This window comes from Sebastes fasciatus, chromosome 10, assembly GCF_043250625.1.
Source record: "Sebastes fasciatus isolate fSebFas1 chromosome 10, fSebFas1.pri, whole genome shotgun sequence".
Lineage (NCBI taxonomy): Eukaryota > Metazoa > Chordata > Actinopteri > Perciformes > Sebastidae > Sebastes > Sebastes fasciatus.
This window is the reverse complement of record NC_133804.1, coordinates 13113547-13135029: the sequence shown is the minus strand read 5'-3', so window position 1 is coordinate 13135029 and position 21483 is coordinate 13113547. Positions and strand designations below refer to the sequence as shown.

Sequence of the window (21483 nt, the reverse complement as noted above, 5' to 3'; positions counted from 1 at the left end):
GTCTCTAGGGTCAATAAACAGTGTTAGACTAACATCATAATGACGTAAAAATCAAAATTACTGAGAAGTTCACCTCTTCCCCTTCCTCCCCTGGCTGCTCGTCTTGCTCCCCGTCTTTGTTGGCCTCTTCATCGGTGTCAGAGCTGGTGTTTACTTGGGCACCTGTTATGGTGGGAAGCGGCCCTGGAGCGGACATCGTACTTCCGGGACCCGGGCCTGGGCCCTGGCTCTGTCCGGCCTCCTGCTCCTCCTTTAAACCCTTCGCCTCCATGTACTCTTTGGTGAACTGTTGCTGTGTTTTCAGCTGCAGCTGGCGCTCCACCTTCTGCAGCTCCTTCAAGATTTTCTTCTTCTTCTGCACCTAAGTGGGGAACAGCCACTTCCATGTTTGACTAAGTTCTGATACGTTGTTATGTATGCAAAATAACATTTGAATTTGATGTAAGGTGACATCCATCTTACTTAAAGCTCTAAAACAAGATTCAAAAATGGGATCAGATCTTAAATGTATGATGGACTGTACCTGCTCCTCTCTGCTCTTCTTCAGCTCCTCAATCTTGTCTTTGGTGAGCGGCTCCCCCTGAATGAGCTCTAGCGACTGAAGCTGGGCCTTCTCGATGGCGCTGATTCTCTGGCCCAGCTCGTTCAGCTTTCCCTCCGTCTCCTCCACAATGCACTCGAGAGGCTGGCACAAGTGGAAGGGCGGCAGAGGCTCCGCTTCAGGCCCCCGGCCGACTGAGCTGGGGACGCCGGTCTGAAGGGCCGCTTGTCTCTGTTTGGACGCGCCTGGATTTGAACGAAAGAGATCCGAGAAGTTAAGGTTGAGGATGGGTTAACAATAAAATGCCTTAAAACTGGGGAGATAAAAGCTAAAAGGCTGAGTGAAGTCTGCAACTCCATTTTCTTGAGCACACTCACTGGGTGACTGGGACTTGTAGCACTGATTACCTTTGCTGGAGACGGGTGGGGGCGTGGCGATGTTTGATGGGGCTCTGTCGGGCTCCTGAGGGGGCACTACCATGGCGAGAGCTTGGAATGGGACACGAGGAACCTGTTAATGGCAGAGGACATGTTAGTTTCAAGCAATCAAAATCAACGATTAGACTTACCACTTACTAAAAACAGATATATTCCCCAGAAGAACATTAATAAAAGTGCAATTTATCGCTGTATTTACCTGAGAGGCATCTTGCGAGGGGGGCGTGAGCTGGGAGAGGTCAGGGGCCGGGACAGACAGGATGTTGTTGGGGTAGTCCAACAGGTAGGACACCACATTGGTGTGGCCGCCCTTAGCAGCTTCTATCAACATGGTTGAACCATCCTACAAAGAGAAAACAAGCATGGTTTCAGTTATGTGTTATTATTACACACATAAATATTCCAACTAGTCTAATCTGTATCCAGAGTGTGTGCATTACTTTGAGTCTGTGTGTAGGATCTGCCCCATGTGCGAGCAGCAGCTCCACCACAGCCAGGTGTCCTCCGGCACAGGCCAGAGACACCACGGTGTGGTCATTATTGGCAGTAGCTCTGTTCACATTAGCACCTGGAAAAGAGAAGAAGAGTTAACACATTAACTAAAGGAAAAGTCTTGTGCATATTTAAATTCACTGAACTGAATTTACAAATCTGCTTAAAATGGCCACAAGCATGTATCAACAATATACTGTACATATTTACTTTTCAAGAATGGATTTAAGCATAACAATAAAATAAAAAATAATAATCCCAAAAAAGTACATTTAGCTTGTTCTCTGAACAGCTAGTCAATAACTCACCTTTGCTGATAAGGAACTGCACTGTACAGAGATGTCCCGCCCTTGCTGCCTTCATCAAGGGCGTCCGCCCCCCTTCAGACTCGTGTTCCTGGAAGACAAACGTGAAGATGTGTTTGTTAAAGCTTAGTTTGGTCTAGAAGTTAAACAAGAGTTTTATTTGTCCAGAAAAATGTGACTCAACAAAAAATGGCTGCTGTAGTTCTACAAACTACAAGCCTTGCTCGACTCAGTCGACTGTGTGACAAACAGGATTTAAGAGTATGGCGTACCAAGTTGGCTCCAGCCTGCAGCAGCACATCCGCCACATCAGTGTGTCCGTTCTCACACGCATACGTCAACGCTGTGTCACCCGTTGCCGTGGTGGCATGAACGTTTGCCCCTGAACGAGAAAATCAAGCGATTAGGATTGTAAACACAGCGACATAAGTAAGACATGTTTAAATGCAGCTACTCTTTTGTCCTCCTAGATGTGCAGCTCCTTTCCTCCTTTCGTCTACCTTACCTGCAGCCAGTAGGTATTTGACCAACTCCAGATGGCCTTCCTGTGCAGCCTCCATTAGAGGTGTTGAGCAGCCCAGCTCAATGTCAGCACCCGCTTTGATGAGGAAGTCGGCCACTTCCAAGAAGCCTCCGCAGCACGCTAGAGTCAAAGCCGTCTCCTGGGTCTCCTCTGTCTGGGCGTTGATGTTAGCACCTGGTCAACACAACAAGAGCAGTTAGTGATTAGTGATCGATTTGCTTTCAAAAGAGCAAAACACGCATGCTTTCTTTAATAAACCAAAAGACTAAATCATGTCAATAGAATTTTACACATTACACTCTAGATTATCTTATTACTGCTAAAAAGCACAGAAATACAAAGAGAGGGCCAAACAACCGTGAAGTATTCACTGGGATGGCATTTGACATTAAGTTTCTGTTTCCCAGATGTAGGAGCAAAGCTTGCTTACCTTGAGCCAGCAGCAGTGCTACCATCTCCTCGTGGCCTTCTCGAGCTGCCTCCATCAGAGGTGTGTAGCCTTCATCATTAACCTGGACACAAACAGGAGCATCCGCAGATAAGAAAACAAGTATGACTCACTGCTAGATTACGCTGTGGTGTGGAGCTTGGCGTGTCGTTTGTGTCTGTGTTTTTCTCAATGAGGACGGAACATTTCAACCGGCTATTTGTATGATACTGCTACTGTAGTCGATCTTTACATAAAATATGCGGTGGGAGAGGAGAGATCACAAAAACCTGAAGCAATGGCATCTTGTGTTCAAGTCCGAGTGTGTTCATTTCTTTATTGAGCTTTAAATAACAGCAATGAATTAAGACTAAATATTTTTAAGGTGTTTTACTTGCTCTATCTTGCATGTTTTTTTTAAATTACCTGTGTAGTTGGTTTCATAAATGTCAATAACAAATTAAATTTGCATTTCAGAAACAGATTCTTGTCTTAAAGGTCACATATTATACTCCATTTAAACTAGTTATTATAGGTCTCAGACACCTCCAAACCATGTCTCTGAAGGTTTTTTTTCAAAAAAACAATCAGATCATGCATTCCAGCATGTCTCTATAACCTCTGTTTCAGCCCATTTCCAAAAGTGCTGATTTCTGTGTCTGTAGCTCTGTAGGTCTCATATTATGCTCATTTCCAGGTTCATAGATGTATTTTAATGTTGCACTAGAACATGTTTACATGCTGCAATGTTCAAAAAACCCTTTATTCTTCTCATACTGCAGCCTGAGTCTGCCTGCCTCAGAGCCTAATTCAGCCTCTGTCTGAAAACCCCTGATTCACAGCCTGTCTCCTCCCACTCTGCTCTGATTGGTCAGCGTTTTCTGTCAATCAAACGTCCTCAACAACAACAGCGTCACTCTCTCCCCCTCCCTCCCGGAGAAGCTCTGGAGAGAGAGGAGCTAGAATAAAGTTTATAAACCACTTTAAAGTTTATAAACCAGAAACTTCACCCAGCGCACGTTACCGGAGGAATCTGATCAGAAATCGGCGACACATGATGAACATCTGCGGTCCAGATTCCAGGTTTTCCTGACGGTTTCTCTCAGGTAAATAATGCTATTTATAGCTCTGTTAGTTAGCTCAGTGTTTACCTCATGCATCAACTCTGTAAACCGTAAACATACACTCTGTTTTACGTTTGACTTTACAGATCCATCTGTGAGAAATGACCGACAGAATCATCCCAGAGGAGAACAGACAGCTGAGAGCAGATAGCTGTGAGCAGATAGCTGAGAGCAGACAGCTGTGGGCAGACAGCTGTGGGCAGACAGCTGTGAGCAGATGGCTCTGTTTACATGGAGATACAGAGCTAACCCGTTAGCATGTAGCTACATGCTAACGGGTTAGCTACATGCTACCGCTATGACACGGTGTGTAAACACAGCGACCATCAGGGTGGAAAATAGAAGATGTGAAACAGTAGTCAGTTCATTATTTCTGCTAAAAGATAAATGTATGGAAGATCAGAGTAATGGTATATTATTTACAGTAGTAGCTGTCTCTGTGTTACCATGACTACAGACCACCGGAGCTTAGCTTACCATAGTTTACCAGAGCTGAAGACTTTCTCCTGTACCATGTCACATAACTAACTAACAGGTGAGATGATTACAAATGCTGTGAATAATTAATATTGTCATCTGTCTACTCAAATAAAGTTTGACTGTGAAACAGAAATGTGTTGTGTTGCTTACAAGTCACTATTTACTACCTGTAATCTGCTACATGCATGACATCAAATATATATAATATATAAATATCATCTGTTTAAACAGTGTAATTACATAAAGCCTTTGTGAATGAACATGTTATATTTAGATGATGGGAGTACATGAAGCCTGTTCTGCTGGAGGAGCAGACTAACAGTAGGAGCTACTTTGCTCAAGTTCGGTTGAGGAGGAGAGACAGTGACGCGCTGTGGGGCGGGGTCAGCTACTGAAGGTTCTGCTCTGGTTCGACCAGGAAACCCTTATATGGCTAATTCTCAAATGACGTCAGAAGAAAAGAAAAGCTGCGCAGCGTTGTTTCGACACCCATTTCCGGACAAACGGAGCAGGAGAAAAAGAGAGAGGATGGTCTTTTATGATACTATGGTGGCCTGTAGACACACTGGGGACAGATATTGATGTTTAAAAGACATGGAAAAGTGCATTTTGCATAATAGGTGACCTTTAATGCTAATTCCTATTCCTTCTAAGACTATAGCTGGTAAAGTATTCAGTGCACTGCATCTCAACAGTAGCAGGGCAGTATGACCTGAGATTTTCCACAGTAAAATCTCTACTGCAGTATGTGTGTAAAATCAAAAATTGATCTACAGCTCCATAATTCATATTTAAAGGCAACTGCACCATCTCCTGTATTTATGGTCTTCCCCAAACCTGTCAGTATTTAGGTGTCTGTCTCTTTACACACCTCCTCCAAGTTGGCTCCTCTCTCTATGAGCAAGGCTGCCAGCTCCACGTGTCCTCCGCAGGCTGCAAGGGTGAGGGGCGACTCGAAGGAATCGGCTGGCATGTTGACCTGCGCGCCGCTGTCCAACAGCAGCCGTGCCACCTCCACATGGCCGTCCTGGGACAGCGAGACACACAGAGAATGTAGAGATAAGCACCTGAATAAATATGTGGGATCACTTTTCAATTAAGCCAATATGCAGTCACGCTGTACGAGTCCGAGAACCTCTAGATTCTTCACAATTCACTTTTAAAAAGGTGCTTAAGTCAAAACTCAAAGCATTAATATGGCAGCAAACAACTATTTGCTATGTAAAGATATAGAGGAGTAATGTCTACCTGAGCAGAGAATGAAGTCTGTGTGTGATGTAATCGGAGTTTCTCTGTGCTTTGTTTACGTAGCCGTTCCGGCCATGCGTGCATGTTAGTGTTTGTGCCCCACTGGCTAGCTAATCGGCGCCGCTCTGCATTGTGCTCATACGCTTCAGCGCCGACCCATGGCGTCAAAAACACACCAAAACACCAGAAAACTCAAAATTAGTACTGGGTGTGATGGTTGAAATCATGACCATGGGACATAGGCATTCACAGCAAGTCTACTTTTTTTCCCGCTTAGATGCACAAGTACATGACGGTCTACTGTGCCGAGAGTCAAAGTGCTTTAATGGTTTAGGTCAGATGCTCACCATGCACGCCTCCATCAGTGCTGTGTGCATCTCATCTGTTTTATGTTCCTGGTCTGCTCCGGCCTCCAACAGAAAACGCACCATATCCAAGTGACCTGCAGAGGACAAACAAAAACACTTTCTAAACCTTTTATCACACCGTATTAGCAAAGTACATGTTAATGGTATAGCCTGAATAAGGTCATCCCCAGGACAGACACTATATTTGAATTCTGACCTTTGTAGCAGGCGAGTGTGAGAGCGCTCTCCTTGAACTCGTTGGAGTGTGTGTTGATGCCGGCGCCATACTCCAAGAGTACCCTGGCCACCTCTACGTGGCCGGCGCTGGCTGCCTCCATTAGAGGTGTGTGTCCGTTCTCGTTGTGGTCCTCAATGTTAGCACCCTCTTTCAGCAGCACCTTCACCACGTCCACGAATCCGCCGGCACAAGCGTACGTCAAAGCTGTGTTGCCTGGAAAACAGCGAAGAGATTAATCTGAGTGCAAAACAGAGAGTGAAGGAAACAATCATAACTGTAGAGAAATGAAGAGAGGTTTTACCTGTGGAGGATTGTGCATTAACGTCTGCCCCATGGACCAGAAGCAGTTTGACGATGTCGACATAACCTCCACTGGCGGCAGCCATGAGTGGCGTTATGTCCCCTTTGATGCCCCGGTCCTCCACATTAGCGTGCATGGCCAACAAAACCTGAGGATGAAAGATGAAATGATGATATTAAGAAACAAGCATGGAGGCTTGTCACCACAACAATCAACTAGTGATACCATCACAGTTTTATCTTTGTATTGCAGGAAGGTTCACTTCAGTGTACAAGCACTACACACTGCAAACATGTAAATCACAATCACGCTAAATCAAGCCCCATTCCAACCTTGTATTCACATACCTGTGCAAGTTCATAGTAGCCAGCCGAGCAGGCGAGGCACAGCAGGCTCTCCCCTTCTTCTGTGTGTTCGTTGACGCTCCGTCCCTCATCGAGCAATTTGCGCACAGCGTTGACATCCCCGTCTGAGCACGCCTCCGCTAAACTACGGCTGAAAATAACCAGACTGCTACAATTACTGCCACTGTGACAGGTGAACACACATACGCCTCACATTTACGCAAACACGCACACACACACACACACACGCATACATACTCTATGTGCAAGTCAGATTTGACAGAAAAGAGAATGACTACACTGATAGGGATGTCACGATACCAGAAACTTAGTAGTCGATACCACAGTAAAAAACAAACGAAAAAGTAAAACAATATATCCCATGTACTTCAACATCCACTCCTTTATTACTGTTTGCGTACTGGCTTTTGATAGGAAGTTAAACAGGTCATAATTCCCTCTCTATTATCTATTTTATATTGCTGTGAAAACATCTCGTTCAAACAACTGGATTGATTAAATTTTTTCACCAACAACTACATTTTACAGGATTACATTTGAACACCTCATGATAACGTTAGAATTTACCCAAAAGTAATGGCACCTCCTGTGTTGAAATTGGCAGGACAAGAGTTAGTTAGCGCTAGCCGTTAGCAGCCGGTAAGCAGCACAGTCCTGCACGGCGCTGACAGGTAACGTTAACTAGCTCTCGTCCTGCGTATTTCAACACAGATTTCGCAATGTAGCATTATCAGGGGGAAAAATAGGCTGCATCCCCTGGACATGTCGATAGTGAGTTTACTGCGTCCCAAACACATTTTCTATTGTCTCCGGGTCGCCGTTAATCTCGAGCTCTGGCGGTAGAAAAACGAGTACGGTCACGTTTTAGAATTTTGGCATCGACTTGGTACCGAAGTATCGGCTCTCGTGACATCCCTATATACTAGGGTCTAATAATTCATTACAATATGAAACTGTACAAGACAAACTGGCACCTGCCAGTGTCAGTATGGGCGAGATACATACTTGTCGGCTTGGCCGGCGTTGAGTGTGTTTTCAGCTCTCATGCGGGTCAGGGCTGCTGCAGCTTCGTCCAGGGCGCAACTCACCGATGACGTCAGTCGCCGTAGCACTTCGGGGTCTGCAAAAGCTTTACCATCGGCAGTGGACAGTTTACCGATGCCTGCCGAACACCAAAAGGGCAGAGGTGCATAGGGCAAGGCAAACCACAGGGGAGCACAACCACACCAGACCAGATGAAGAAGCAAGTCCAGTCCAGCCAATCCAATCCAGGGTTAGTAGCAGCATACACAAAGAGGAAAAAAGAAAGAAAAAAAAAAAAGAAAAAAAGTCACACACAGAAAACACACACAAGCATTTTGTTAATATGGCTTACGATCTTTTTTTTCACTACTTTCAATACACCATCTATGATTCTCCTCTAATTTTGCCTGGGTCAAATGGTACAAAACAATATCTGCTGGGCTTCTGTGGGAATGTCCAGGTTAGCACAGATCTGTGACCAGCATTTTAATGAATACAGTGAGGGAGGCACCGTTAGTCCTATAGGCTAGTATACATAGGGTCAGGCTGTTAATGGTTGAGGAGGAAAAAGTCTCATCCTGTGTGAATTATAAATGGGTAAGAGGCAGTGAATGTGAGATAAACTGAAGACAGTGGTCAAGAGAGAAAAACACAGCTGGGAGAAACAAAATGCCATGTGAGAGAAAAATGTGTTTGTCATGAAAGAGAAGAAAAGCCAAAGAGGGGAACGATAAGGAAGAGCAAGCAGGAGGAAAAAAAAACCTGCTTTTGCTAATGGCCTACATTGAAAGATCTCTTTCAGAAGACAGAACAAGTAATGTGACCATTCAAGTGTTTGTGTTTTGTGTGGCAGCGTATTTTTCAAAAGGCATGTGTTAAAAAAGGAAGCAAGAAGAGCCAAAAGAGAGAAAGAAACTTTTTGGCCTCTGCGAGCTCTGGTCCTTGTGGTCCTCCTGTGTTTTCACCACTAGGCATTGCGACTCTAAGCTAAACTTAGCACGGCTCTCAGACTAGGATTTCACAATCGTCCCGAAGGCAGAGGGAAACAGGAGGTCAAGGAAGTAAATCATTAATGTTTTACTGTATCATGTTTATCTCAGAGAATACAAGTAAAGTAGTTCACTGAAGAAAAACAGACTGAACATACGTCTGGGTTTTAACACACTGTAAACACCTCAGACTAAAACAAAGAAACCAACTGAGTGTGATCATGTTTTCTAACCTTTTCTTGGAAGGCCTATTTGTAAATTTCTGAAACTTGTTTGTCTACAGCTGTGTATCACACCTTAAAACAAAAATAACTCATCTTCTTCTATTTAAGTTAAACTCTTCCTTGAGTGAGCAAAATGGACATTGAACTCTCACTGAGGTCAACACTGAGACTCAGAGTACAAGCCTCGTTGTGTTTCCACTGAAACAAGTTACTGGCTCTCCACCGAGCGGCCTACACCCACTGTACCACCAACACACTATGCAATCTGAAGAAACAGTTTTATCCAAGTTGCTAATTAAATGTTCAGCCAATGTTTGCTTGGGAACAGCCAACGCAAAAATGCAAGCAAGTCACCTTTAAACCTCGTTGAATGTCTGAACAAAAGCAGTTGTCATCTGTTATTTTAACATGAATGAATCGACTTGTCAATCTATAAACCAACTTTCTGATGTAGCAAATGGCTCATTAGGCAGGAATATAGATCATCTTTTTATCAAATTATCAACCACATACGAGCACCAGGTTTTGATGTTAGCTGGTTCCAGCTTCTTAAAATAGCCCCATAAAGTGACCTTAGCTCCGGGGTGAGACCTGCCTTGGCCTATAACACATTTGAATCCATGGAATCAAGACTGAATCCAGACTCAACAGGCTGTACAGTGTGTTTACCCATAAGCACTTGCTCCAACACTGCTCTCCCCAAAACTCTCTCTCTGACATGTTTACACAGACAACATGATCTTTTATCTAGCTGGGCTAAAATAAAGTGTCAGGGGAGGTGTGTAGAGTTGTTCTGATACCGTTACCAGTATCAGAAATGCGTCTGCCCAAAATTCGGGATCGGGTATTGGTGAGTACGCCTGTCTATGCATTGATCCGATAGCATAATTAATTAACCCAGAAAAAAAGCAACTTGTTTAACCAGAAATCAATTTTTCTTCGCCGCTCCAAAACAGTAGCCTTCACTGTGCTGTCGCCCTGGATGTATCATGGCTGCAACTGGCAACTGCTGTTTTAGAGCAGTGAAGAAGAACTGATTGTAGGTAGATTGCCACAGCAGCTAAATAATAATAATAATAATAACTATATATTTTTTTTTTAATCACGCTGGTATCGGATCGGTACTCAGTGTCAGCCGATACCGCAAGTTCAGGTATCGGAATCAGGAAGGAAAAAATGGTATCAGAACATCTCTAAAAGGTGTAATGCTTGTTCAGGACATACAACTGGCATTCAATCAAGATCAGTGAACAGGAATTAGTCTGAAAGCGCTGGGTACATCAGCGAGAGCACATCCCCTTGTTAAAGACGAGAAATGCCTCTCAACTACTTCAGTGCAGAAATAAACTGGTCAACTGATGAGTTTTTTTTGGGGGCATTTTTTGCCTTTATTGGACAGATGAGCATAGTGGTGGACTGGAAACAGGGAGAGAGAAAGCGAGAGAGAGGGGTATGACATGCAACAAAGGGCCCACGGTTGGAATCGAACCAAGCATGTTGGTTACGTGGCATGCGCAGTAACTACTCAGCTACCAAGGTGCTCCAACTGATTAATATTAACACCCAGATAATGTATTGGCCATGCTTTTCAACTTTATCTATAGGCACTACAGTTCAACTACAGTTCAGAGCCACAGATCTTAAAAATGCTAGCCGGCGTTTTATGAAATGTGCATTTAATCAGCGTGAGAACTTTCATTTTCTCTCTGCAACTGATTTACTATTTTTGTCCACTTGACTTTTACTTCATTAATTAGTTTTGGGCCATTTATTACTGCACCGTGACTGCACTGAACCTCTGACCTTTTTTGTGTGTTTGATTGTTTTGTACTTTATGTCTGCTTTAGTGTTGTTCTGTAAGGTTTATACTGCTGTATTAACTAGATCTCCCTTTGCAAAAGATTTCCCGGACCTCCATTCAAATCGTTTGGTTAAATGAAGGTTAAACACAACAAAAACTCATAGTCTAGTTTACGTTACTTTTAGTCTTATGTCTATTATTTTGTGTATTTTCCTTGTATTTCAATTAATTTCACTGCATTTTCTCGTCCCCTCAAATTGTAATTTTAAATGTTGCTTAATACATTTGTATTCAACCAAATACAGTACTTTCAAATGTCTGAGTTTCCAAGGTCGTATACAAATAAACCTGCCCTCTCTCTGTTAAAAGCTGACAATACTGGAATTTGACACTGTTTTGGGAGAATTCATCTACGTTTGATAAGTGTGCAAAAGTATGGTTTAACAGAGGAGCAACCTTTGACTGCCAAGATATTACAAAAGGCCTTATTGATCTTAGGCTGACTTTGTAAGTGACATCATCATGGCACCATGCCCACATGATTTAATTTCCCACCATAGAGCAACAAGAGATCCCCAAACAGAAAATGTAAGGGTTTTAGCTCTAAAAATACCCTGTGGAATAATTACTGTAAACAGTATTGTTTACGTTCAATGATACTACCCAAAGTGCATTGTTAGTACCCTTAAGGCCTTATAAACATGTCTAATGTATTTCCTTATGTATTTATTTACACCCTTTGAATGTATTTTTTGTGTATCGTTTCTGATGGCTGACAGTCTTTTTCACCTCTTTTACAGGCACATTGCTACCTTTTGCAGCACAACCAACAACTGTTGATGTGCTCCGACGCTTTCCACAGTCAGCAGAAATGTGTATCATGTCACCCCCATGCTCAGCGCGTACGTGCGTGCCCTTCCGTATGCTGGTGGAGCACTACAATTTATGGATATGTGCATCACAACATTGCTCTACAGCACAAACTCCACAGGGTACGTCTTTAATGTAAATGTAAAAGAGATCTTATAGTGTAAGATGTCTTCAAAGGATGGGTGAAACGTTGGTCATCATGAGAGGGAGAGACTGTCTATCAGCGTATAACTTCCCTGGCTGTTTGTTCAGAACTCGATGCTGATTTCTGTCACACTTTTCTCATATTTCTTCCGAAAACACACGGCTTATCATCGCCGGCAACACAAAGGCAAATGGAATTCAGCAGGGAGCACAAACTATGACTGAACCAGGCCTTTGATTATCACAGAGAAAAGAACTTGTAAGGGAGAGTCCATTTTCATACCTATGCACACCTGGTCGATTGCTGCAGAAAGCAACATGATGACCACTGGATTGTCACTTAGTTTACAAAAAATTGTACAATGCAGACCGCGTATTCAGCCCTCTGAAAGAATATTTTCATTGAATTCTAAAAGGAGCATTTTAATCTAAAAGTGGACCAACTAATTGTTCTGTAGACGATACAGACGATCCTTGGTTTGCAGGACAACAACAACACATTAAAAACATGTGATTTTGCTTGAAATCATCTAAACAACATTAACTCACTATATGCTTAAACACGTATATACACTGAAAGGCCAATTTATTAGGTACACCTGTACAGTCTAATGCAATACAACTGTTCTGCCATTAACTCAACTTTTATGAAACCTATAAATGTTTACGGGGTTGTTTTTTTTGTCACAAAGGTGTTAATTCAATTATACGTTTTAACACTGAGGTCGTAGTTAGTGGTGGTGTTGTACTGGACTGCATTATATTGAGAGGTGTTTTAAATATTCTGCTCCCCTCATATATGTAAACGGGGAGAACAAAAACACCTAAATATAATGTCGTCCAATACAACACCACTTTTAACTATAACCTCTGTAATAATTAATAAACATACAAATTTCATTTGCACATCAAATGTCAACAAAAACTGAAGTTTATACACTTTGCAAAGGTAAAATATATGACAGAGCAGAATTGCAATAGATTGTACGGGTGTACCTAATAAAGTGGTCACTGTATGTAATCGACAACTATGCTCTGAGGAAGGCTTCTGAAGTCTTCAATGATCGTTTTGTCCATTTTCAGATTTGTATAGTTTATGTGACATGGTTTTACGTTTGTGTTTTGCGCACCTTACTGCCATTTTTGAATTTTTTTCTCATCATATTACAGATGTATTAACAAGAGAATAGAAGCTATTAGCACAAGCATGGTTAGCAGTATCAGTAGCTTTCATTAATAACCCATGATGACTTGTCTTACATCTTGCATTTGTCGTTTTTAGGTCTGCTGGCGAGGAATAGTCTCTTTACAACACTTAGAACAGGTTTTATAAACCCAACAGAAAATCCCTAACCAAATACATTTTAAGTGGCATTATTCAAATGATTAGGGGTGTCACTATCAAGGTTTTTAACCAGATCATAACCTGAGTCCTTAAACATCTACTATCTACTGACACCAAATCTGATATTTACAGCTGCACAGTGCACACTTAGTCTAAACTTGTCCTCGATTAAAAGAGGTGTGTCATTCAACTTTTGTGCTAGAAGATTTGGACAGCCTCTCTTCATTCCCCACAAGAACAAAATGCTAAAGTTCAGCAACCATAAGTACGCAGTAGGACAATGTCAAAACATTTTTTGGGCTCTGTAATCCAACGCAATGGATTGAAAGTGAAACAATGACACAATAGCTATGGAGGGTAAAGTGCCATAATTCCACTTTAATTTTAAGGCGTTTACAGCCACATCAGAATAACAACCACGATATTGTAGCCACAACCGTTACAACCAGACACTCCTCTAAGTGCTAAACGTATACAAAAACACTATAGGACACCTCAACCATCACTGTAAGAAAACATTAAAACGGTATTATTATTATTATCATCATTATAACGCAAGCTGTAGCGAATCTTAAGCAAACAGATACCGCAAATTGTCAACTCTTGTGTTCCGTATAGTCAGGGAGAAAGGGGAATAGAATGAGATTAGCCATTAGCCGTTCAACACAGGCTCTCTGCATGCTGCGGAGGCTCAAGCGGTTGCAGCGTTAATCTGCCCGGTAATGTTCATAAGCCCAAACGAGGCCAGGACACCCAGCCCTAATGGATTAATCTACACAGACCTTCTCACACCTAGATTACGAGTTCTAATCAAACTAATTTACCCAAATCACTTTCAAACTACGTGCTGATATGACACTTGCAGAACCGGCAGGTTCTCTTTATTGCCATTTCAGCTGGAGGCTTTATACAAAGTAAGACCTCAACTATTCTTGGGATCTGAATGGGATAGCGGGGGAAAGGCTGAGGCAGAAAGGTGTGGTTTTACTTAATCAAAGTTACTGTATGTTAAAGCACACATTAAGACAGAATAGGTGTGGCCAATGAGGTGCTGGTCAACTACAAATTAACAAGTGTCAAGACTTAGGTGGTCGTACCTGCTGCTTCCAGTAGAGCTTCAAGTCGAGCCTGTGTCTCTGGATCAACAGTCCTCAAATCTACTCCATCTGTGGCGCTGGACAAAAGCAACTCTGAAGCTGTCTTCATGATGGGGTTATCCAGGTCCTCCTGGTCCAAAATGAATGACTCCACCTGGAGAAGGTACAAGAAGAATCATTAGCCCTTGATCAGAAACTAACACGAAAACAGCTGACAAACAACTGTATTTTAGATGAAGTCTAGACCTTGAATGGTATTTGTGAAATAGAATAACTCACAAGAAAGTGTGAGAACATTGCAACATGTATTATGTTGCTTAATACATCACTTATCATTCCCATTATTCTGTATAGAAGTGGCCCCACACACACCACCTATAAAAAGACCAGGCATGCCGCCCTTGTTTATCTACGGTTCCTTTCAACAGAGGGAAGCAAAAAGGAGCACAGGGATGAGAGTCAAAGCACAGGAAGTGTTTCAGCCAGGAGTTAAAACCCCAGCACACATGAAGAGATTCAGCTGAGATTCCCTTTTGGCTATCATGTATTACAGTCTGTATTATACACATTTTATTCTTCCCAAAAAAAAAAACAAGTGAATCAACTTAGTAAACAAACTTCACTAAAACAACAATATTTAATCTACTTCTAAATAGGGCTATTCCATATTTGTCAATTGCTCGTTTTGGTCTCAGTCGACTAAGATTTCTTTAGTAAATTAGCCATTTTTTATGCTTTTTTTTCAAGCTGAATGACTTATTTCTAAGAAACTTACTAGCACATCTCTGGTAAAAAATAAGATTTAAAGTGGTGCTATTGTGATTCTTTGTGGAGAAATTTAGTTTTACAGATCTGTCAATTAAATCAACTAATCGATTAATCGAGTGTTAGTCGAGTAAGAATTTACTTGGTCAAGGACAGCCCTACTTCTAAGTGTAGCTGTAGCGTCAATTAAGTTTGTGTAAATGTTACTAAAGCCACAACTCGTATTTTTTTTACCATCTAAATTACAGCTATACTCACATGTTGCATTAGGGCAGAATTTACAGATGATAATAATAATAATTACTTCTTTTTCATCTGGTCATTAATTAAAAATGTAGGAATGTTCTAAAAATAGAACAGTACTGATGTAAACATTAACACATCAGAAAACTTTTATTAATGTAAACAAACGCACAAAAAAACCTTTATGCCTTGCTTATCTTTAGTCAATTACGCTGGTTCAATTCCTGTGTCTCAAATTTTATTGGTGGGACTTCAATAACTTCTTAGTTGCATTGCAGGTAGTTGTGGAAATTACTTGTGATATATTTAGGTACGTAGGTGCAATAAATCTCAAAGCTTGCCTCATCTAACTCTATGTACTAGTATCTCCATAAAGAACTGCATTACATCAACCTAAAGTATATTAAGTAGACTGTACAGAGGCCAAATTAAAACTACAGATTAGAGCTCTTAATTTAAAAGTCAGATCTCTCCTAAGATTAAACTTTTTAATGAAAAGTGTATGGTTTTCATCTAGAGTGGCATCTGGGTATACTGACCCCTATATTTACAGTTTTGTGAGAAAAAAAACAATATATTACAGACACCGATGACCGATTAACACTAAGGAACTTCAGTACAGTGTACCAAACCTTGAGAATTTGTTAAATCAATCATTTATCCCATATAGTAGACCAGGTATACTGAGAATGACAAATATGACACTACAACTAACTCAGTCTATCTAAAAGGTGAGATTTTAAAACAATTCAAAGATTTAGAATAAATTACAAACATTCACATCATTCAACAGTTTGCAAAAACAACCTTTGACAAAAACTGAAAGAGTAACAATCCCTGTCTATGTCCATCCATAAGCTGCAGCAGGCTTTCAGGGCCTGGCCCATAGAGCAAATGTTGGGAGAGAGTCAGCATTCAGCAATGTGGAGGAATTCAGCTATACGATAGGAACGCAGAGCAAAACAAGGCATGGGGGATGTAGTTCTGCGAAGGCCTTTCTAATCAACAATGGACATCAGTCCCCACTATTAATGAACTACAGTTCCCAGAGTGTTGGTATCCAGAGAGCTGGAAAGGCCTAGAATGGCATCTGCTTAATCCTGGGGCTCAGATTTTAGCTACTGCCCAGAGCAGCGAGTTCTCCACTGGAGTAAAACACCACAACAAACGCTCCCTTTAAGGCTTACAGAGTAGGCTGGCTGAGCTAAGAAACATGACACGGAGGAGGACACACATTTGCAATTTGATTCAATTAAACTGCCCCGAGATGTAATTGTCAAACTTGATATTTTCTTCTTCTGCTGCTGCTCAAAGACAGAAATGGCCAGGGCTAATATTGACATTGGTATCAGCTGATATTCTTACTGTCATGGCTGAGACAGATACCCCGTTTTGGTCACATATTAGTTAAGTATAACAGAGACAGCTCAACAGGTAATGTGCATTGCTCAGCAGTGCCAGTTCTCTCTCTCTCTCTCTCTCTCTCCCTCTCTCTCTCTCTCTCTCTCTCTCCCTCTCTCCCTCTCTCCCTCTCTCTCCCTCTCTCTCCCTCTCTCTCTCCCTCTCTCTCTCTCTCTCTCTCCCTCTCCACACCCGGAACTCCTTGGAGTGTTTCTGACCGTAAACAATGCATCACCTTTATAGATGACAATGAATATTACCTTTCCATGCAAATGCCATTAAACTGAGACCTTTGATTGTGCAAGTCATATATTTGTCATCTAGCAGAAATGTCCCTCCTGTCTTGCTGCTGTTATATGACGTGTAAACACAATTACATGACATTAGTGTGGCTGAGAAAAGTCTTAATAAAGTGTTAGTAAAAACTGACACAAGAAATATTGCTTGGTTATGATACCCTTTTGATTATATTGTGAAAATCCCATCAAATTTGTGCCACATATTTTCTACAATCTATGCATCCACCTGAGCCAATATCAAACATGTCTAAAGTATGTTTAGCTCAGGAGGAGTTGCCATATTACACCTGTCCACGGTGTGTGTGACTGTACCAGCACATGGAAAGTTGGACACCTCTCAACATGAACTCTAGCTGCTCTAAAAACTGTTACTGTGTGGTGGTCAAACTGGTTGATTTGTCAACACCGACTGGGGGGAAAATTAGCAGCATAATCTATAGTTAACCTATGGAAAAAGTTATCTGAAGGGGAGTTAATTTACATGATTTTTACAAAAGTGACGTAATTGCACCACAACTACGAAATGGCAGACAAGTTATCTGGCCTTGGACGTCCACTTGGTTTCACAAGCATCTTCCATTTTGCTGGAAAAAGCTTGTTGGAAGAGCTGCAAACTTGGGTGTGATGTGGTGTTTGTGCGAGAGATAGACGACAGCAGCAAAGCACCCTGAGCGAAGAAGGCCGTGGTCGTCCGCTTTCCAACCTCCACCCTGAAACTAGGCCGCAGCCACACAGCACTGCTGCATAAATAAAACATTTCAGCCGCTCAGTGTGAAGAAACTGCTAAACATGATCCACATTAAACACTCTATAAGCATCTGAGAATTAAAAAGGTGTTGTTGGAGCAAATTAATGTGTTATTTTATGTGATTTCAGCGGCCCTTAGGAGGGGGTGGTTGCTAACGGGTTAGCAGCTAAGGAGGAATGTTGCCTAGCGATCTGGTTAAGGCTTAGCTCACTTAGCTTAGCATATTAGCTTAGCATTTAGCTACCTCTGAAACCTCGTCTTCGTCGCTGCCGGATCCGGGACCCGAGGAGAGGACGGCCGCGGCCGCTAGTTTGAAATCCAGTCTCTCTGCAGCAGGCCCCACTGGTTCGCCGTACAAACGTACTTTCTTTCCACCGACACCACCGATCCCAATGCCCCCTACTAGTCCGACTCCCCCCGGCGGTGTCGCTCCTACTCCGACCCCCATCATCCCTGCTGCTGCTGCCGCTGGGGAGCGAGGAGTCACCGAGTCGATCTCGTCCTCGAAGCCGTCTCCGTCCGTCAGCATTGCCGTCCCGGCTACTGCATCCTGCATACTTATTATATGTTCACGATGTACGTGTGTTTAGCTGTTGACTTAAAGCGTCTCCTTTTCTGTTTCTTCGTGGGTTTTTTACTTCATGGAATCCAGAAACTCTCCCGAAGCCGAGGGTTCAGGTTGAGGAGGATCTCTTACCTCCACAGCCATTAACTTTCTAACAACCTAACCCGATACGCAACTGTTTCTCAGAGACGAACCCGCCCTCTGTAGGGGGAATCCTGGCATTCCTATTGGTTGAGCCGGAAAAAGCTCGCTTTCTGATTGGTTGGAGTTAGTGCTTGTCAAATGTGAGACCCGCAACGTCATGTTAGGTTTACCAATATCACGAGGCTGGTAGAACGAACGTCAAGACATGACATGGTGTAGGCCAACTTCACTGGTAGCTAGCTTTACTAGTTTTATTTTTATTTTTTTGTTTTTTTTATTTCAAAATTACATGGTAATAGTAGAAAACATTAAAAACATTTACATACAAAAGAAGCATAGCGAAAACAGAGCTGTGCCAAACATAAAAGGACAACAGAAATTAAACAAAACCAACATAAAATTAAAAAAAACACAATAAAAAAATTAAATAAATAAATAATAAGAAAAAAATTGAACCAATCTTTTTTTTTTTTTTTTTATTTCACAATGACAGTATACATAGTAACAGCAGAAAACATTAAAAAACATTTACATACAAAAGAAAACATAAACAAAGAGCTGTGCCAAACATAAAAAGACAACAGAAATAAATCAAAACCAACATAAAATTAAAAAAATATATAAATAAATAAATAATAAGAAAAAAAGAGAGTATGACAATAATTTCACTTAAAAACTTAAATATATTGCATACATTCATTATTTTCATTGCTTTTTTGTTTTGTGAGGAAGACATTGTTGACAGATATAGATCCATTTCTTTCATAAATACAAAGAAATTAGGCTTTTTTTTGGTAAATTTACACTTGTGAATGTGGATCTTCACGAGAATTCAAATTAAATTAATAAGAAAAAATGCATTACTGTCTTTGCCACTGTAATCAAAATCTGAGAAAAATGTTAACAAGTATACAGTATACATAGTAACAGCAGAAAACATTAAAAACATTTACATACAAAAGAAGCATAGTGAAAACATAAACAAAGAGCTGTGCCAAACATAAAAGGACAACAGAAATTAAACAAAACCAACATAAAATACAAAAAATAAATAAATAAATAAATAATAATAATGTGAGAGTATGACAATAATTTCACTTAAAAACTTTATAGATATTGCATACATTCATTGTTTTCATTGCTTTTTGGTTTTGTGAGGAAGAAATTGTTGATAGATAGCTTTACTAGTTCATGTAAACTCTTATTGGGAAATCACGTCAATAGAAGGGCCACAGTGAGTGTAATTGGTGCCCTGTTTTAAAATTTTAATGACTCATTATATGTGATTTTTAAATGACTATAAATATCAATGAACAACTAAACCCTCACACATCACATATGATGTAATTTATGGCTTTAATGCGTTAGTGAGCATAAATAAGATTAAAATTACAAGAAATAAAGAGGATTTTTTAAGGGGCGGTGATGTGAGAAAAAAAAATACACCCGCACACAGAAATGCAAGAAAAAAAACAATTTGGATCATGATCACACTTGTTATTTAAAATGAACTGTTTATAGATGTTTTGCTGCAAAAATAACAAAAATAAAAAATCCCATGATACTGTTTAGTCTATTATATATGCTTTGGTGACTTACGTAATAGAGACAAAAACACACATGGGTTTCAGCAGTGATTTCACCCACAAAAATCAAGAACTTCATTTCCAAACCACTGAAGTGTAAACACTTCCTTGAAGTGGCCTTCTGGTGCAAAATTCATTTTTAAGTACTCATACATTTAAAAGTCTTCACTTGGACCATAGGGAATGTTTGATTTGAACTTATAACATAAGTTAATAACAATTAATTATAATTGACACTGACTTCAGGCACCTGAATCATGACAACCGATTGGCCATATAAGTAAACATTGCCTCACTCAACAAATTTCATACAATGCCCTTGCTCTTTATATGTTATTATTACATATATTTATTTATCAGGTAAGGAAAGATTGGCTGTCCTAAAAGAGGTGCATTTGATTGAAGGAACACTTTTTTAGTTGAATGCGTAATCAAACCGTATAAAACGTGTCTGGTTTTCTTCCAGGAAGTTGGTGATGCATTTTATGAATTATTATGTAACTTTATTCTGTGAGACTTATAACAGGCTAACCCCAAAAAGACGGCTTCTGCTTTTTGCAGTAAAAATGTAGCAAACCGATACAACGACACTGTGTGATTATCTTTATAATAATTATGTGTGACCATCCATGTTCTTTTTAAAAGTGTGTTTTCATACATGTACCAGTATTAAAATATTTATTTGCATCCTTTACCTAAGTAGGCATTCTTATTGTAGTATAAAAACACCCCATAAGAACTCCTGACTTGAAAGTTTGCTAATGTCAAAGTAAACATGTATTACCTAAAGTGTACCTAAGAACCAAAAGTAAATGCACGGTAGAATGTGAAATCAATGATTCATTAATAATGACCAAGCTAATATTGTAGATGGTCCAGGCAATGGCAAGTAACTAACTACATACTCAATTCAATATGCTTTATACTCTTGCAGAGTTTAATATACATGAATGCATCATGTTTTATGACTTATTGCAAAGTAACTAGTAAGAGTGCAACATTTCCCACTAAAATTATGTGTATTAGGAGTACATATAAAAAGCACAAAATAAAAAGACTCAAATCAAGTACTAGTACTTCAAATCTATAGGCCTACTAAATTATATTACTTGAGTGAATTACTTTATTTTTTTTTTTTAATTTGTTACTTTCTACCTGTGAGATACACAAATTAATTTCTGGAGGTGACCTTTAGGCTATTATGGTGTCATTGGCCACTAAACAGCTTCTCTAAAGCAGAGGAGGTAAAGTGTCTTGCTATAAGGCACTTCTGAAGTTGCTGAAGGAAGGGAAACTTTCTCTTCATCAGTCCTTACAGACGGTTCACTGATTTCAACAAGTAATTAAAAGCCTTTTTTTTTTATAAAAATTGGTTTTTAAAAGAGATTTAAATAACAAGTGACCTATGTGG

General features: G+C 40.6%; 1 protein-coding gene across 11 annotated transcripts in view; it reads right to left on the bottom strand.

The window, feature by feature from the left end:
* Nucleotides 1-18526, bottom strand: part of ankhd1 (ankyrin repeat and KH domain containing 1) — a 30596-nt gene extending 12070 nt beyond the window's left edge. For 2 of the 11 annotated variants that reach the window (XM_074648253.1, XM_074648258.1), the window contains exons 1-17: nucleotides 18022-18526; nucleotides 14322-14475; nucleotides 7834-7990; nucleotides 6811-6958; nucleotides 6464-6611; nucleotides 6142-6375; nucleotides 5925-6019; nucleotides 5201-5356; nucleotides 2729-2810; nucleotides 2281-2472; nucleotides 2048-2157; nucleotides 1779-1866; nucleotides 1419-1546; nucleotides 1178-1321; nucleotides 949-1051; nucleotides 524-786; nucleotides 74-361 (exon numbers count right to left, since the gene is read on the bottom strand). In XM_074648253.1, coding sequence (XP_074504354.1) covers nucleotides 74-361; nucleotides 524-786; nucleotides 949-1051; nucleotides 1178-1321; nucleotides 1419-1546; nucleotides 1779-1866; nucleotides 2048-2157; nucleotides 2281-2472; nucleotides 2729-2810; nucleotides 5201-5356; nucleotides 5925-6019; nucleotides 6142-6375; nucleotides 6464-6611; nucleotides 6811-6958; nucleotides 7834-7990; nucleotides 14322-14475; nucleotides 18022-18333 — 2802 coding nt within the window. In that variant the 5' untranslated portion in view covers nucleotides 18334-18526. Of the gene's footprint in view, nucleotides 1-73; nucleotides 362-523; nucleotides 787-948; nucleotides 1052-1177; nucleotides 1322-1418; nucleotides 1547-1778; nucleotides 1867-2047; nucleotides 2158-2280; nucleotides 2473-2728; nucleotides 2811-5200; nucleotides 5365-5924; nucleotides 6020-6141; nucleotides 6376-6463; nucleotides 6612-6810; nucleotides 6974-7833; nucleotides 7991-14321; nucleotides 14476-18021 lie in introns of all 11 variants that reach the window. The other 9 variants (XM_074648250.1, XM_074648256.1, XM_074648249.1 and 6 more) reach the window with 7 other exon arrangements.
* Nucleotides 18527-21483: the final 2957 nt, after the last annotated feature.